Source organism: Ovis aries, chromosome 1 (assembly GCF_016772045.2).
Source record: "Ovis aries strain OAR_USU_Benz2616 breed Rambouillet chromosome 1, ARS-UI_Ramb_v3.0, whole genome shotgun sequence".
Lineage (NCBI taxonomy): Eukaryota > Metazoa > Chordata > Mammalia > Artiodactyla > Bovidae > Ovis > Ovis aries.
Genome location: NC_056054.1, coordinates 26,379,021 through 26,397,208, shown reverse-complemented (window position 1 = coordinate 26,397,208; position 18,188 = coordinate 26,379,021). Strand labels below are relative to the sequence as shown.

The following is an 18,188-nucleotide window of genomic DNA, read 5'->3' as shown; positions in this document are numbered from 1 at the left end:
ACTCCCAAGAGAAAGCAGCTATGAGACCAAAGGGAAAGCCCAGCCCAGGGCAGGTTGGAGATCCTGGACTGTCTTTCTAAGTTAAGTCCCAGAAGTCCTAGGGAGTTCATTCTAGCCTATTAGCTGCTCTGTATATATTAACTCCTTATGTCTCTGTTTAGAAATGAGTTCATAAGTGGGTCCCTGGACCAGGCTTTAGCCCAAGGTTTTGTCTTTGGCTAAAAAGGTTTTAGAATGTCATGTCAGAAGGTACCATGGAAGCCAGGCTTGTGGACATTTACATTTATTTAGCTTTTGTTGGCTCAGGTTCTGGGAAAATATTTCTTACTATCAGGAAAATGGAAGTAATTGGGGATTTGGAGAGAGAAAGGTTTATCTTTCTCTCAGGTTTGTCTTTATCAAGACCACCTGATGGTTTTGCCCTGCTGAGCTGGAGAGAAATGGGACTCATGAGATGACACTGGAGAGAAATGGGACTCATGAGATGACAAGGAGGAGACAGCAAGGCCTCAAATTCATCTCCCATAAAAGTCAGTGTCCCGGTGTCCCCTGGCCCTTGGCATAAGCAGCAGTTTCCCCATCCTCAAAAGCCTCACCATTTAGCACACACTTACTGAATGTCCCCTACACAACAGGTTGGGTGCATACCTGTTAAGTCACTTCAGTTGTGTCTGACTCTTTGCAACCCTATGGACTGTAGCCCACCAGACTCCTCTGTCCATGGGATTCTCCAGGCAAGAATACTGGAGTGGGTTGCCATGCCCTCCTGTAGGGAATCTTCCCAACCCAGGGATAGAACCTTACATCTTAGATGTAAGATGTGTCTCTTCCATCTCCTACATTGGCAAGTGGGTTCTTTACCACTAGCGCCACCTAGAAGCCCCCTGTGTTCGGTGGGTACCACTAAATCCCTCAGTGGTTCCCTGTTCTCTTCTGGACAGTGTCCAGGTGCCTGGCATTCAAGGCCTCCATGATCTAGTTCCAGCCTCACTTCCTATTTTAAGTACTGTGTTTTGAAAATTGAAAATGTTATCAATTGTAAGGTATATCCTTATTTCAGAGATGTTAAAATGTGAAACAAAAAAGGGCATCTTAGAATCCATATAATATTGTACTTTACACTTCAGTGAAAATGGAACTGCTTATACTTTCCCCAGATGCCATGCTGTTTTAGGCCTATTTTTTTTATTTTTAGCTGTTTATAATGGAAAATTTCAAACATACACTCAAGTAGGAAGACTAAGGAGTACTTGAGTACCATCATCCATCTACAACAATGATCAACTTATGATTTGTCTTCCATATTTTTTCCCATGTTTCCTTCTCCCTGGACTATTCATAATAATAGCAACTGCCAGTGTTCATTATGAGTTTAGTTTTTCTTAATTATAAAAGTTAATATATGCTCATTAGAAACACTTTGAGATTATATACAAACATAAAGAAGAAAATTTTACTGCCACTCTGGTTGGTTTCTTTTCTATGAATTTTCAACATAATTGAGGTCATGATGTATATTCAATTTTATATCTTGTCTTTTTAAATGTAAAGCTATGACATGAATACAGCTAAAGTTGTTAGAAAATCTTTTTAAATATATTTTTAATGACTTCATAGTATTTTACAAGCAAAATGTACCATATCTATTCATTAATTCATTCATTAACAGTATTTGTTGCATTTACCATATTTTGGTCACTCTGAACAGCAGCAAAACAATGAGGTACAAGTTCTGGCCTCTCAAAGTTTAGTTGTTCTCTATTGTTTGAACATTTAACTACTTTCCAACTTGGGGCTGTTATGGATCACATTGCAGTGATCAGTGATCATCTTTGTATATAAAACTCTTCCTCAGTTTCAGATTATATCCTTTGATAGACTTCCATTAGTGAGATTCCTATTGTACTCTACCTTTGCCAGCATCGAATATTATCTTAGTTTATGTTTAGCTAATTTAATAGATTAAAATGGTATCTCATTATTTCAAATGGCATTTCTCTGATTACTTATTGAACAATCATCTATACATTTATTAACCATTTGTTTTCTTCAAATTGTCTGACAAGGGTCCTATTTTTATCACCAGCCATTTCTTAATATAAAACCTAACAATCATTTCCTTTTGCTTGCTGTTACCTGGGGATATATTAAGTATAATCTTGTTTCAAGCTTCTCTTTTTTTCTCCTGGCCCTCTCCCACATCACTTCTTCTCCCATTTCTTCCTGTCTTGAAGGGGAGTTGGGTGAGTCACTGAAAGGATACAGCAGGTGGCAAATTAAGCAGATTCCCTAGGGAGACTCCTCAGACTGCTCTGAATAGTGCTGATGTCAATTGGGAGGCAAAAAGACTGAAGAGGAAATGGATTGGCAACTCTAATGCTAAATTTGTCCATGCAAAAGCACTGGGGTGTCAGGGATGATTGTTCTTTCAGCAGGCATCTTTAAAATACCTGCGAGTGCCCAGATCTGTCCTGGGTACTGATGAGGGCTTAGTAACTGGAGAAGACACAAATGAAATAGGTCTTACTTAATAGTCAACTATGTACATGTCTAAGGCATTCAGACTGAATGGAGATGTCCAGCAGACAGTTGGAAATTTGTATCTGAAACTCAGAATTAAGGGGCCCAGGGGATAAAGAGCCAGTTTAGGAGACAGGAGCAGGAGGAGGTGCAGGGGAAGCACTGGTGAAGTAAGGTTTCATAGAAACTGAGGTAAGGAGGGGTTTTGAGAAGAGGAGCAAGTATGGGGCATGTCATCTTTGTTATCTGAGGCAACAGAGAGATAATATTCCCCAGCTTTCTCTCATTTATTCATTCCTTTGTTCATTCAGTATTTTTGGAATACCTGCCAGGTGCCATGCCTTGCTCTAGGTTGTTGCTGAGGCTATAGAAATGAAAGGCATGGCCCTGAGTCTACAGCCTACATGAGATGTAGATGGGAGTTGAAACAAATCCCTGATATAGATTCTATGATCCATTCATTCAAGAATAGTTATTGAAGGGACATCCCTGTTGGTTCAGTGGTTACGAATCCACCTGCCAGTGCAGAAGACACCATTCAATTGCTGGTCCAGGAAGATCCCACATACAGTGGAGCAACTAAGCCCATGAGCCACGACTGAGGCCGCCTCGCGCTAGAGCCCCTGCTTCACAACAGGAGAAACCTCCACAACGAGAAGCCCGTGTACGGCAGCTAGAGAGTAGTTCCCACTCACTGCAACTAGAGAAAGCCAGCCCAGCTCGGCAGAAAATAAATAAATAAATATTGAAAACCTAAGATATGCCACGTTCACTGAGGAGCAATGAAAGGAACCACTATATCTTTAGTTTATCTGTGGGAAGTAAATAGTGCCTATATCTTAGTGGAAATCATTCGTATCTGTGAGAGGCTTTGAGGGTTTTGTGTGAGATCAATGCCCAAAATAAGAATGCAGGGTATTCACCTCTCTCGGGCTGGATTTCTCACCTGTAAAATGAGGGAGGTGACCCTATAGGTATCATATGTATCATCCTATAACCTCCCAAAGGATTTTGCCACATGTGAGGTTAGCTTCCCTGCTAGACTGAGAAGTCTGAGGGCAGAAATCATGTGGGTCTTATTCACTGGCACAGTGTAGGCTCAGTAAATGTTTGTGGAATTGATTACTCTCACATATGTAATCAATTCCACAAGGGCTTTCTAACTTGAAGGTTCTGTGTTCTCCTATCACTAAAATAAAGCTCAGGTATATTCTGTGAAGGTCCAAAAAAATGATGATGGATTTTGATATTGGATCCCTAAGAACTTCCCAGAATAGGTGCCCTTTGACCTGGACCTCAAAGGTTAGATAGGAATTATGGTGGGCAGGGAAGTGCTTTTGAATACCCAGTCCTGGGTTCCAGTGACGTCTTTTCCTGCCCGCTGTCCTCAAGGATCACTACCTGTGACTGAACTCCTTGGACTCCAATCTTCTTATCTGTAAATCAATAGTGACAATAATTCATGGTGTGCTGGAAAGAATACTGGAGGTGGAGTCAGAATATTTGCATTTGAGTCCCAGCCTAGTCAAAAAAATAAGCAGCTGTAACATCTTAGGAAAGTCACTTTACCTCTCTGAGTTGCAATTTTGCTACATGCAAAATAAAGCAATCAAGACTGGATGAGCTCAAAGACTGGTTTCTTCTGACTCTCAAAAGTTTGTATCACAAGGTCATTGTTAGAATCCAATGAGATGATACAACAAAAATGCTTATAAACTGTAGGGTGCTCCAAGTGTGGTCTATACTACTGAGGACAGATGGGTGTAACACCAAGCCGACACTAAGGGGACACTCTTTCCTTTCCTCAATCCTTTGATTCTCCTTGGCTCCACCGAATGTCCCTGAAAAGCTGTCTCCTTCTGCTTTCCTCCCATTCCTATGGGACATGATGCCCCATCGCTCCCAGGTGCTACAGAATACAAAGGGCTTGGAGTTTGGCAGCTGTGGGTCAGGGTGTAGGATGAGGGGAGAACCAGCTCAGAAGCTCTTATTACCTGCCTTCCTGGTGCTCATCATCCCCCCACCTCCACCCCCATAACCTCACCTGGAGGGAATGAGCTAAAGAGGGGCAGGAAGAAGTTTGACTGGCAAGCATGTATATAATGGGGCAGGATCCAAGCAAGGACAGAGGCCCCAGAGATAACCTCTTCCTAGCTGTGTGACTTCCTAAGTCTGTCACTGCTCTGGGCTTTCCTCTTTTGTCTCATAACTTGGAAAGGAATCAGAAAGAAGAGGGGACCCTTTTCTCACAGGTGATTTTCCTACCAATCCTGAGTTTCTAAATGAGTTTTCTGTCCTTAGCACAGAATCAGCCTTTGAGTTTCATTCACCAGCATTCTTATTAAGTGCCTACTATGTGCTGGGTGCTATAACTGAGGACTTGGGATTTAATTTAGCTTTAAATAAATATTGGGTCTCAGAGGAGACAGATGAATAACCCAGTAACTTTAATAAATGTGATACATGCAATGATCTAATGCCAAACAAAAGAGGGCAGAGAAAGAAGTTACTTTGTCAGGGGAGAGGAGGTCAAGGACAGTTCAGAGGATGTGACCTTGAATAAAGTTGTGAATCATAAAGGAGAAAGGGGATTTCAGGCAAAGATCAGCGTATCAGATTAAGGTCCAAGGGTGTGAAGGAGCAGTGTTTGGAACACCACAAGTAGTTAGGCAAAGCTGAAACTCACTGGTTCAGTAGAATGGGAGGGAAGGAACTGGAAGGGAAGGCTGAATCAATCCTGAAGGGTCTGCTTTCTACTGAGATGCTTGTAGCCTATGAGGTGGCCGGTGGGAAGTGAAGGGAAGGATTTAGACCAAAAGAGATGAGATTTAGAAAGACCCATCTGACATTCATTGTGCTCTATCAGAAATGTTGCAGTCACTCCCAGAGTTCACCCTTTCAGTCCTTTTCAAATATTTATTGGAAATCTCCCTGCCCCCTGTGCCAGTGCTATGCCAGGCACTGAAGACCAAAGAATAAGCAAAACCAGACACCTTGTTCTTATGGTCCTTGCAGTTTGGCAGGGGAGACAGTCTTTAATCAAATAATTATACAAATAAATGCAAAATTACAGTGAGGATGAGTGCTACAAAGGAGAAGTACATGGTGCCAGGAGAGGATGTAATTGTGGCATTTGACATTGCCAGGATGGTCAGGGCAGCTTCTCTGCTGAGCTGAGCTGAGCTCCAGAGGAAGAGTGTTGCCTCAGGGAAAGATGCTAGAAGGCTCTGTGGGAATGGCCTCTCCTGCTTTAAAGTCCCCATTCAATCCATGTTTCTCTTTACAGTAAATAGACACTATAGAGTTTAAGCAGGTATGTATAATAGTCAACCTTATATCTTCAGGACCTAACCAACACTTACCACATAATCAGTGCTCAGTGAAGATTTGGGAAAAAAAGAAAGGAAAAGAATGAAAATCCTTTAGGCACTTTAGATGTTTGGAGATGGCAGTACCCTTCCTCAGATCTGCTTTCTTGCTTCAGCTGCTCATCCCATGACACTGTTTCAAGTTCCTGTCACTGTTCTTTCCGGTCATCCCGTTTGATTGTGGCTCCTGTGACAGGTGATTTGAAACATCAGGGATGGGGTCCAGTGCCAAGAACATTTGTCTCTTGGAGCCAGAAGACCTGGTTTTATATAAGCCTCTTTTCATCATTCACCTCTACAAGTCTCAGGTTTGTTTTTTTTTTTTTTTAATATGGAATGGAGATATTGGTTCTTCTCTCCTAGGATTTCTCTGGGAACTAACTGAGATAATAAGAAAAAAATACTTTGTAAACTCTAAGAGCTAAACAAACATAGGACTTACATATTTGGAGGGCTGAAACATGAGTGAAAAATTAGATTTATTCTTTGGGTCCCCAGAGAACAGAATTAAATCAATGGACAGAAATTACCACATGCAGCTTTCAGCTCAACAGAAGGAAGATATGCTGTAATACTCAGAACGGTCCATCAGTGGAGTGGCTGACTTTTGAGGTGGTAGGCATCTAACACTGGGAACACTTAATGCAAGTATGCTATAGAAGGAATTCGTTTTTTAAGTAAGTGGGTGGATTGAGTAACTTCTAAGATTTACTTTTAATTTTAGAATTCAACAGTCTGATAGTTAAGACACGTGGAGGAGCTGGGAGAGGGCATATGTGGCCAAGAGAGTACATGAACAGACATATGGAGCAGAAATGAGTATTGCATGTGTGGGTGACAATATGGAAATTCCAGAAATGGTGGATCTGTGTTGGACCAATGATTCAGTGGAAAATAAAGAAGGTAACTAATATTGGTTGAACACCTGTGTGCCAGACACGTGACTCCAATTAAGCTTTGTGGGTGATTTCCAGCCCTTTCCTATGGTGGAGGAGAGACTTAGGGAAACTTAGACATGGTTGGAGGTTCTCCTGTCTGGAAGTGGGCTGGGTCCTATCCTGAGGAGCGGAGAATAATTCAGAAAATACAGTCTGGTTGGGCTATAAGCTGTGTAAACAATACATAAACTTTTGTCAAAACACAGAATTTCAATCCTGACTCTACTTCCTTATAGTTTGTGCCTCTAGCAAGTTACTTAAACTCTGGGACCCTCAGTTAATTCACATATAAAATGGGGACTCAAACTTGTCCTGCTTCAGGCTGATGTAATAGTTAAGATGAATAACCTACAGCAAAGGACATTCTGGGAAGAGCACAGGCTTTGGAATCAGACCTAGGTTTGAATCTCAGTCTGCCATGAACTGGTTACAAGATCTTAAATTTTCCTTATCTTTAAGTACAGATAACAATATTTCAAGGCTGTTTGGAAAATTAAGTAAAATAGGAAAAGTGCTTAGCATAGCGCCTGGCACTTAGCAGGTTTTATTTGGTTAGTACAAATAATAAGATCCCATATATGAAGCAATATTTTTTTGTGTGAAGCACTTATTGAAGTGCCTGGCACATAGTAGGTGTTCAGTTGATGTTATCTCCCTTCTCTCTGGCCCCCGTGTCTGTCAGTCACACTGACAGGGCTGCTGGAGGCCAGGGCAGTGGCTTGCGTATCGTCGTGTCCAGTCTCCAGCATAGTGCTCTGCCCATATAAGAGCTCAATGAATGTCTGCTTCGTAGAAGTGAATCAATTGCTCTTGATGACACGATCTCCTTCTTCAAGTAGACAGTGAGTCATGCCTCTTTTTTTTTTCCTTCTTCCTGTCTCCTCTTTGGTTCTATTTCTGACTCTCATCAGTGGGAGGGGAATCAATGTTCATCAAAGTGATTTTTAAAAATAAAAGAGAGAGGGAGTTTCAGGAGCGATTCTCTGGGCTACTTTCCATTGAGCACAGGATAGTGAGAGCTGGACTGTTGTTTCCAACCTTGCTTTTCTTTAGGTGAAAAATAACAATATTGACAGTAATAAGCACAGCTACTATAAGCTTTATTACACACCTACTATGTGCCTGGCACTCTCCCAAGCTCTATGAATATATTATCTCTAATCCTCACCTCATGCGAAGAGTTGACTCATTGGAAGACTTTGATGCTGGGAGGGATTGGGGGCAGGAGAAGAAGGGGGCGACAGAGGATGAGATGGCTGGATGGCATCACTGACTTAATGGACGTGAGTCTGAGTGGACTCCGGGAGTTGGCGATGGACAGGGAGGCCTGGCGTGCTGTGATTCATGGGGTCGCAAAGAGTCGGACACGACTGAGTGACTGAACTGAACTGAACTGACCTGAATTCTCACACAACCACTTCAGGACTGGTATTATTATTTTGCAGACAAATACTATTTGATTCCACTTATAGGAGATACCTAGAATAGTCAAACTCATAGAATCAGAAGGTACATTGGTAGATGCCAGGGGTGGGGGTTTGGGGAGGGGGAATGGGGAATTCATGTTTAATGGGGACAGAGTTTCAGTTTAGGAAGGGGATGGGTGATGGTGAGAGTTGGCCGACAATGTGAATGTACTTAGTGCTACTGAACTGTAGAGTTAAATATGGTTAAAATAGTTTTATATTATGTGACTTTTACCACAATAAAAAAAAATTAAAGAAAAGGACTGATATTATTGTCACCACTTTATTAATGAGGAAATTAAGCCTTAGAAAAGTTAATAATACAAGGGACAAATACTCCTATACTTGAGTACCCAGTATGAGCTAGACATTTAAAAAAATCTTACTTAATTACAAACACCCTACAAAGTAGGTATTATTATTTTCATTCAAACTGTGAAGAAACTGAGCCTCAGAGAGATGAAAAAACCAAGCCATCCAAAATCACACAGCTAATGATAGGAAAAACTGCAAGTCAGACCAAAGCCTGCTCAACTTTTAATTCATCCATTCCCTTTCTGTCTGTCCATTTTCTGCTCTTTGAGGGAAGCTTCATATTGAGGGGCTTCCCAAGTGGCTCAGTGGTAAAGAACCAACCTGCCAATGCAGGAGATGTGGGTTTGATCCCTGGGTTGGGAAGATCCCCTGGAAAAGGAAATGACAAGCCACTCCAGTATTCTTGCCTGGAAAATCCCATGGACAGAGGAGCCTGGTAGGCTGCAGACCATGGGGTCACAAAAGAGTTAGACACACTAAGCAACTAAACAATGACAACAACAGCAAATCATATTTAGACCCTGAATGGATGCTGCCCTGAGCAGGTCTGAATGAGAGCAGGGTGGCCCATGGCATGAGACTTGTTCAGTCCTGCTGAGCAGACCCTGGGAACCTGGCCCTGCTCTTAGGGCTGACTGTGAAAGGACAAAAACAATGCCTAAGTGGCACCCATGCTGTATAAGGAACTGTTCCAAGCATTTTGGATATAATAACTTTCTTAATCTTTGTGGTAACTTTGTGAAATAGGTATTGTTATAGATGTTATAGGCCTATTGTTATAGACGACTTTCTAGATGAAAAAACTAAGGCCCCAAAAGGAAAATTGCCCCAGGAGAGAATTATCCAAAAGTGTGAATACTAGGACACAGAAATCATTGTGAATCATTTTAGAAGCTGCCTATCATTGTCACAAAGTTAGTAAGTGCTAGAATAGGGGTTTGGAGAAGGCATTGGCACCCCACTCCAGTACTCATGCCTGGAAAATCCCATGGACAGAGGAGCCTGGTAGGCTGCAGTCCATGATGGGGTCACTAAGAGTTGGACACGACTGAGCGACTTCACTTTCACTTTTCACTTTCATGCATTGGAGAAGGAAATGGCAACCCACTCCAGTGTTCTTGCCTGGAGAATCCCAGGGACAGAGGAGCCTAGTGGGCTGCTGTCTATGGGGTCTGCACAGAGTTGGACACGACTGAAGCAACTGAGCAGCAGCAGAATGGGGGTTTATACCCAGAAGTCTAACTCGAAAGACCACGCTCTTAACCTCAAAACTATATGGCCTTTTTGTTTAGCAAGTGGTGATTGAATCCCTAATGTGTGCCTAGCCCTGTCCAAGGCACTGAGAGTGTAGAGGTAAAACTAATTCCTTGTCCAGGCTTATTTATTATTCTATACCAGGATTTCCAATTAACTGGGCATCAGTTGAGTAGCAGGATTCTTTGTCAAAGAGATGGAGCACAGGTCCAGACTCCAGGTAGAGATGGAAGATTGGAAACTGTCACAGAGAAGTGGTACAATGCGGGTGGAGTGAGGAGAAATGAGACCTGCTGGCAGTGCAGTTGCTCAAAAATCCTGCTTGGGCCTTTAGATCCCTAGTCTGGACAGGTGGCTTAGTTCTAAACCCTATAGAACAAGATTTGAGGCCTGAGCCTGTACACTGGTAGAAAGAGTCTCATCTGTCTCGTTGGCTCTGAGGAGTTCAGGAAGTAGAGGTAAGAGCTGCTGCAGTGGTTCATAGGTATACACACACAGAGCTTTTGTGTAGATATAACAGGAGTAGCTCTCTAATATTAGTGCCTAAGATTCCTGTGTTAGTGTTTACTCACTCACCCTCACTCATGCACACTCACTCATCCATCTCTTCATTCATTTTTAAATTCACTCATCTACTCACCCATTCTACACTACTCATTCATGACACCCATCTACTCATTCATTCTACACTACTCATTCATTCTGCACTACTCATCCATGAGCTGGATACAATTCTATTTGCCAGAACTCTTAGGGAGAAGTACTGTTGATAAGCTGCTTGAAGTAAAGAGTAAGACACTCCCAAACCATGCTCAACAAACAGGAGATGGTGACTCAAATGCTCTTCCATGATGGTGGATGTGTTAAATGCAGACTTTGTTTTGCTGAGTAATGTGCAAGTCTGGGTCAGAGCTGAATTGCACGGGACATGAAGAAGCTGAGCCTTGCCAAAAAAATAACTGATCTGTTTGCCATGTCTGTAAGTCACCCCTTAAATACTTGTTGAATCTATTTCTACTCCATCTCCACTTCTACCACTCTAGTTCAAATACATCTTAGGTCTCACCTGAGCCATTGCAAAGATCTCACCAACCAGCCTGCCTGGTTGCCATCTCTACTTCCTCCAGTTTGTTCTCCACGTCACAGTCAAAGTGATTTTTCTAAAGTTCAGATAAAATCATGTTAATATCCTACCTCAAAATCTTTGATCCTAAAAAGATCAAATTCAAATTCCATAGCATTGTGTTCAAAGCTCTTTCTAGTTTCATTGCCTACTCATTTCCCACAATTCCTTAAGTTCTGGAGTAGTCATGGGAAAAAACTCTTCCTTATGTCAAAATACCTTTCCTTCACTTCTCTGCTTGAAAAATTCTTATTTAGGAAAAATCCCTGTTGTCTTCCTTCTATTACCAAGTAACCACATCTTTAGGTGATGCTGCTGGACTTGGTAGAGATCCCCTCCATGGGAGTGGTTATGCCATCCACCACATTTCCCATTCTCCTCCTGGGCGTTTTATAGGATTGTGCTTTCTTGGGTGTGGGCATGTGACTTGCTTTGGTCAGTGAACAAGAAAAATGGAAGAGCCAAAACATGACTCACATATTTTCTTTCCTTCTCATAGCTGCTCTGTCAGTCTTTATCCTGGAACGAAGCAGACAAAGAGCAGAGCACCCAGCCAACTCTTAATGGATATGTAAAAATAGTGAAAGATAAAACCTTGTTATTGAAGCTGCTGAGATTTTCAGATTGCTTATTATTGAGTAACCCAGTCTATCCTAACTGGTGCACTATCTCTGCTTTGACATCTTTCATAGCTATCCTAAATCACCATACTTCTACTTTATCTGAATTGTGTGACACATTTTCTGTCATCACTTATTTGATAGTGATGACATCGCTAATTATTAGTTTGGTGGTATGTCTTAGCCACCTCTATACTTTTGCTGAGCTTTCCTGAGGGCAAGGATGATGCTTGTTCCATTTCTGTATCACACAAATTATGATTCATAGCCAAGGCGAGATACTGAAATAGGTTGTAGGTGTCAGACAGACAGTTTTGAATCCCGATTCTTACATTTGATGGACAATCTCTGGGAACCTCAGTTTTCTCAACTGTAAAGTGGGAGTAATAATATGTACCTTACAGGGTTTTTCTAAAGTTTATGGATAATAGATGCAGCATATGTACTAATAATGGCATATTATAATTCTTTTGTTCCCTATTTGTTTTTAATATCATTACAGGTAAGTAAGTAAGTAAAGTCGCTCAGTTGTGTCCAACTCTTTGCGATCCCATGGACTGTAGCCTACCAGGCTCCTCCCTCCATGGGATTCTCCAGGCAAGAGTACTGGAGTGGGTTGCCATTTCCTTCTCCAGGGGCTCTTCCCGACCCAGGGATTGAACCTGGGTCTCCAGCATTCCAGGCAGATGCTTTAACCTCTGAGCCACTAGGGAAGCCATTACGGGTAGTGTTCAGTAAATGTCTGTAGATAAACCTTTCATTGACTGAGGTATAATGTTATGTGCATCAGACTTGGAATCAGAAGTCCTAGATTTAAGACATAGCTTTTCTTTTTAAATTTAACCAGCTTTGTGTCCTTGGGAAAGTCACTTACCCTCTCGGCAGTTTTGCATTCTCAACTATAAAATGTAAATACTGATCCTTACCTCTGAGAGACTTTTTGTAAAATTTAAATGAGGTAATATATGAGGGATCTTTTATATGTGCTCCAGTATCACACATCTAAAACTGTAATGATAACACTGATTGGTCCCTGACATGAGGACTGTGTGGACATTGTGAAGCACCCCAGAGTATTCCATTAACGCTTTATTGTGGGGTTTGGCTTAGCTTGTTTGTGTTTGTCTTTCCAACTAGACTGTGAGCTGCTTGAGATAAAGAATTGTCTTAGTCATATTTTTTATTTTTAGTGAAAATGTTTATTTCTCCTTGTATAAATAATACATGTTTAGCATTAGAAGACAATAAAAATACCTGAAAAAAATGAAAATCCTGATAATTCTTATCTTTCTTACAGAGACAGACACTATTAACCTTCTGATGTGTTTCTTTCCAGTTTTTTTCTCTGCAAATATTATGAAGCTGACATTACATTGCACATACAAGCATTGTTCCATCTTATATAAATAAACACATAACCATTCTAAAGTTGGATATATGTTAATGATACTTTTATACTATTTAAATAGATTTGTAACCAAAATTTTTATGCATAAATATTAATGCTAGTCTGATTTTCTATTTTTGTAAAAAAGTTTTTAGAAGGAAAAATTTCCATGTCAAAGGGTACAAATATTTTTAATACTCTTGAGACTTCCAAATTGATTTCCAGAAAGACTGAACCAAGTTCCATTCCCACAAACAAGGTGTAAGGTTGTACATTTTACTACATCCTTGTCTGTAACAAGAATTATAATTAAAAACAAAGAAAAATCTTTTAGTATAATAATTATCTATTTACAGTTCTTTTGTGAAATGTTCTTTCCTCCTGCTCATTTTTCTACTGGGATTTTAATTATTTTCTTATTAATTTCTATGATGTTCCAAAAACCATTTTATTATAGTCTCCAAGTACAAGATAAATAATAGATGCTCCTTAAATATACTTTGGATTATTAGTTAATTGTCCTAGGAACTTTTTAGAAACAAAAACAGACTTTCTATGAGGCTGACTCCTTCCTTTTCCCACCTAGGACACAGCTGGGCAGGAGCGGTACCGGACCATCACCACAGCCTATTACCGTGGAGCCATGGGCTTCATTCTGATGTATGACATCACCAATGAGGAATCTTTCAATGCTGTCCAAGACTGGTATGAGATTCATTCATTCATTCATCCATCAGATTGTTCATGAAACTCTAGCATGTGCTAAGCCCTATGCTATGTGTTAGGGAAAACCAGATGAATAAGACATGGCTCCTGGCTTCACAATGTTCACAGGTGAGCAGAGAGGATAGATCAGTGAGCAGGCAATGACAATATCCTGTGACAGGTGCAGTGATGAGAGTGTTTCTACCCAGGCTATAGAAACCTAGCTTGGGGAGTTAGGGGATGTGTCCTGGAATTGCTGACATACATACTACAGTTTGAAGATGGACAAGAATTGGCCAGAGGGACAAATGGATAAGAATGCTGCAGAAAAAGAGTACAGATGTGCAAAGGCAAGAAGGTAGGTGAGAGGGTAAGAAGAGCAGAGGTCATGAAGGATTTTATATGCTGGGGTAGGGAATTTGGATTTTATTTGTAGGTGAGGACATTTGAACCGGGAAACAACAGGTTCAGATGAGTGTTTTAGAAAAAATCATTCTGGACAGAGTACTAAGTGAATCCACATATTGTTTTCCTATAAAGTTTATCCCTTGGCTGGGGGGTGGGGGTCAAGTTCATAACAGTTCAATATACAATAGAATCTGACACAATTCCCTAGAGGTATAGCCCAACCTCTGGGCCTCCAACCCCCCAGGCCACATCCCCATCGCTTGCATTACTGCCTGAACTAACCCCCCCTAACCCCAATCCTGGAAAAACTGCCTTCCATCAAACCAGTCTCTGGTGCCAAAAAGGTTGGAGACTGCTGACTTACTTCTTTCTCCCTGGAAAATTACTCACAAGGAGAAGGGAGCATGAAGAGAAGGAGAGGTGAAGAGGGAAGGCCAGGACTGGGTGTCCCTATTCAGTGGAGAGGATAAGAATGTGGAAGATGGAGAATCTGTGCCTGGTTCTTATCCACAGTCAGAGAGGCAGCACAGGCCGGGCACAGCACAGCAGTGCTGGCCAGTGCCAAGCTTGTCTTCTGCTCTTTTTCGCCCAACAGCTACCCTTTCAAGACTTCGCTTCTGCCAAGAAACAGTTGCCATGACTATGTGAGGCACCATTGGTTCCTTGGAGCCTTGAGCTGGGAGTGACCTTTCAGGCTGCCTACCTCCACTTCCCAGTTCTGAACAGCAGTCTAGGGTGCCACCCACATGCCTGTCACACATGTGTTCTCCTTCTCAGCCTCTTGGTCATTCCCTTCTTCCTCCTTTCTCCCTCTTTCCTTTTAACAACTCCTTTTCTCCGCCTTCCTTTTTTTCTCCTTTCCTCCCTCTTTTTTTCTCTTCCTCTCTCTTTATACCTTTTTTCCCTCCTGTTTTTTCCTCTTTCTTATTCTCTCCCTTCCCTCCAGTCATGACTTTTCTCTCCTCCTCCCTTGTCCCCTCTATCTCCTCCCATCTTCACCTCCCACCATGAAGAGATTAGCTCTTTCTTTAAGTATCTCCACACTGCCCATTCCCTGCCAGCCTTGACCTCCTTTCCTTTCTCCATCAGTCCCTGTTCATCCTGCCTCAGGAACACAGTGACTTTAACACCTGGTGACGATTCCTCCAAGAATAACCTAAGTTGCTAATCTAGGAGCTGAGAGTGGATGGAGGCGGGAGGAAGGAGGAAGATGACAGAAGAGTGGCATGGGAGGCACAGGGAGTTGGCTTCAGGTCCCTGCCTTGAGGCTGAAGACTGTCTGTCTTTTCCAAGCTCTGACCTTCAGTTTTGCCTCTGGGAAACTTGGTCCCAGCCTAGCACCCATCTGCCATCAAAACCTCAGTGCCCAGCACAGAACCTGGCTCTCTGTAGTTTTACCACAAATGGTGGTTGACTGAATTCCATCCATTGAGGAAGTGGCTTTTCACCCTTAAAGAGAAGATGGGTAGTGAAATCAGCTTGAGGAGCAGGGTTGGTAGTTGGTCCAGTCTGCAGTTAAGGTTGAGTTAGATTGAATGTCAGTATCAGGATAGGATCAGAGTTTATTTAGATCTGCTTCAGGATTAACTATTTGCTGGCTCCTTCCTTCATCAGACATTCACTGACTTCTCTGTGCTCTATGCTGGGCAGGGCTGGTACCACAAAGATGGGGCTTCCCTGGTGGCTCAGTGGAAAAGAATCCACCTGCCATTGCAGGAGACGTGGGTTTGATCCCTGGTCTGGGAAGATCCCACATGCTGTGGAGCAGCTAAGTTCGTGCCCCATAGCTATTGAACCTGTGCCCTAGAGCCTGGGAGCTACAACTACTGAGCCCATGTGCTGCAGCTCCTGAAGCCTGCACTCTCTAGAGCCTGTGCTCTGCAACAAGAGAAGTCACGACAACGAGAAGCCTGTGCAGGGGATTGAAGAGTAGCCCCCACTCACTGCAACTAGAGACAAGCTGGCATAGCAACAAAGACCCAGTACAGCCAAGAATAAAAAATAAATACATAAATAAAATTATATATAAAAAAGAATAAACCTATCTCTGCCCTCAAGGAGGGACATAAATCCAGCCAAATGTAATAACAGATGCCACAGTAAAGGTGTAGGGAAATAAAAGGGGGGGGGTAACTGTTCCTACCTATGAGGTGTTGGGGAACAGAGTTAGGCTTGCTTCACAAAAAATGTATGCTCAATATAAAGGTCTGGTTTTATTTCCTCAATTTAAAAGTTTATTTCTCATTATAGAAATAACACGTGCTCACTTTCAAAAACTTGTCGAGAAAAGGTTTTTTTATTGGCCACAACGTATGGCTTGTGGGATTGCAACCTTGTTGAAGGGGCTTCTGTGAGCTTCTTGGGGTCCTTTCTGGCCTAGGAGGGTGTCGATAACACAGTCCTCTTCCTGTCTCTCTTTAGGGCTACTCAGATAAAGACCTACTCCTGGGACAATGCCCAGGTAATCCTGGTGGGGAACAAGTGTGATATGGAGGAAGAGAGGGTTGTTCCCACTGAGAAGGGCCGGCTCCTCGCAGAGCAGCTTGGTATGTGCATGACATATGTGGGTGCATGTGTGCACTGGAGTGGGGCAAATGGAGGGAATAAGTGTGTGTTTGTATTTGGGACATTAAGGATGTGCTGTGATCCTGAATTATGTGCATATGTGCTCTGTGTGTGTTGTTTCATATTTAGGGCATATACATGTGGGCTTCATGCTAATGAATTCTAGATAATACATTATTTATGATACATGTATATTTTGTTATACTGGATGTATAAATAAAATTTAAATATATGAAATCTTTTTTTTAAACCAGTTCCTTCCACAAAGGATTTGAGGTATCTTATAACACTGTCATAGTATATCAACCAAAAAATCAGACAATTGGAGCAAAGGGAAAAAAGGCAAGAGTAGGAGAACATAAGAGAAGGCCAGGGGTGAGATAACTATATTTTGTAAGTTTTCGGGCAAGTGCAAGAGCTGGACTGAAATAGTCACTTTGAGCTTCCTAGCAGCCATTGCAAAGAAGAAAACATAATCAGTTACATGGTTCAGAGATGGTCCTTAAGATAGAAACAAACCCATTATTCCAGAGAAGCATTGCTCTCCACTGACAACTGTAGACTGAGTGTATGTATGCTCAGTTGTATCTGACTCTTTGTGACCCCATGGACTGTAGCCTGCTAGGCTCCTCTGTCCATGGAGTTTTCCAGGCAAGAATACTGGAGTGGGTTGCCATTTCCTTCTCCAGGGGATCTTCCCGACCCAGAGACTGAACCACGTCTCTTGCATTGGCAAGCGAATTCTTTACCACTGAGCCACTTGGGAAGCCGGGCAACTGTAGAACAGACTGTATATGCTGAGTGTGATGATGTTCTTAATATCAAACATCCTTTATAGCAACTACAACACTGAATATCATAGGCTGTGTCTTACAATTTCTGTCAGTGTAAACTGATGTTTTGTCACCAAAATACAATTCACAGCAAAAGTGACTGTATGAAGTCACGAAACAATGTAGATTAAACATGCTGCTCAATGATGCTCTTTTTCCAAGGTTAATGCACCTTGATCCTTGTGCTCCATTGAGACCCAGGTGTCTCAGGTATGTCTTAGTGGCCACACAGCAGGACACCTACCTACACCTGCTTAAAAGAGAAGCTTTTCTTTTCCCTATTGGGGTTTAATATAGGCTCACCTTAGATAAGTCTTCTTTTAGAAGAATATGTGTACTGCTTAACTTTTAGCCAGTCTCCCTAAGTATTTCTCACAACCTCAGTGCTGTAAGTATTAAGGAGAAGGGAGTTTAAAGTTATATTCTCTGCCAGTTTCTGAAGTTCAGATATTTGGGCTGGTAGGTGGGTAAACTGTGTAATATACAAGTGTGAATTTGTGTTGTATATATTTGTATTATGTATATTACGAGGACATGTATAGTGGAGTGTCGTATACTACTTTCTTCCTTCCTTCTCCTTTTCTCCAGTGTGGCCTGGAATAGAAATCAGCACACTGAAGGTGCTTAATAAATAGGGAGGGTGGGCCATTTGGCTCTTGATGGTTCTTACCCCATCACAGGGCCCA

General features: G+C 41.9%; 1 protein-coding gene across 1 annotated transcript in view; it reads left to right on the top strand.

Annotated features, from left to right (window-relative positions):
- Window positions 1-18,188, top strand: part of RAB3B (RAB3B, member RAS oncogene family) — a 72,406-nt gene that overhangs the window by 33,591 nt on the left and 20,627 nt on the right. Inside the window, exons 3-4 of the mRNA XM_004001971.6 lie at window positions 13,578-13,696; window positions 16,526-16,650. Of these exons, the coding sequence (XP_004002020.1) occupies window positions 13,578-13,696; window positions 16,526-16,650 (244 nt within the window). The remainder of the gene's footprint in view (window positions 1-13,577; window positions 13,697-16,525; window positions 16,651-18,188) is intronic.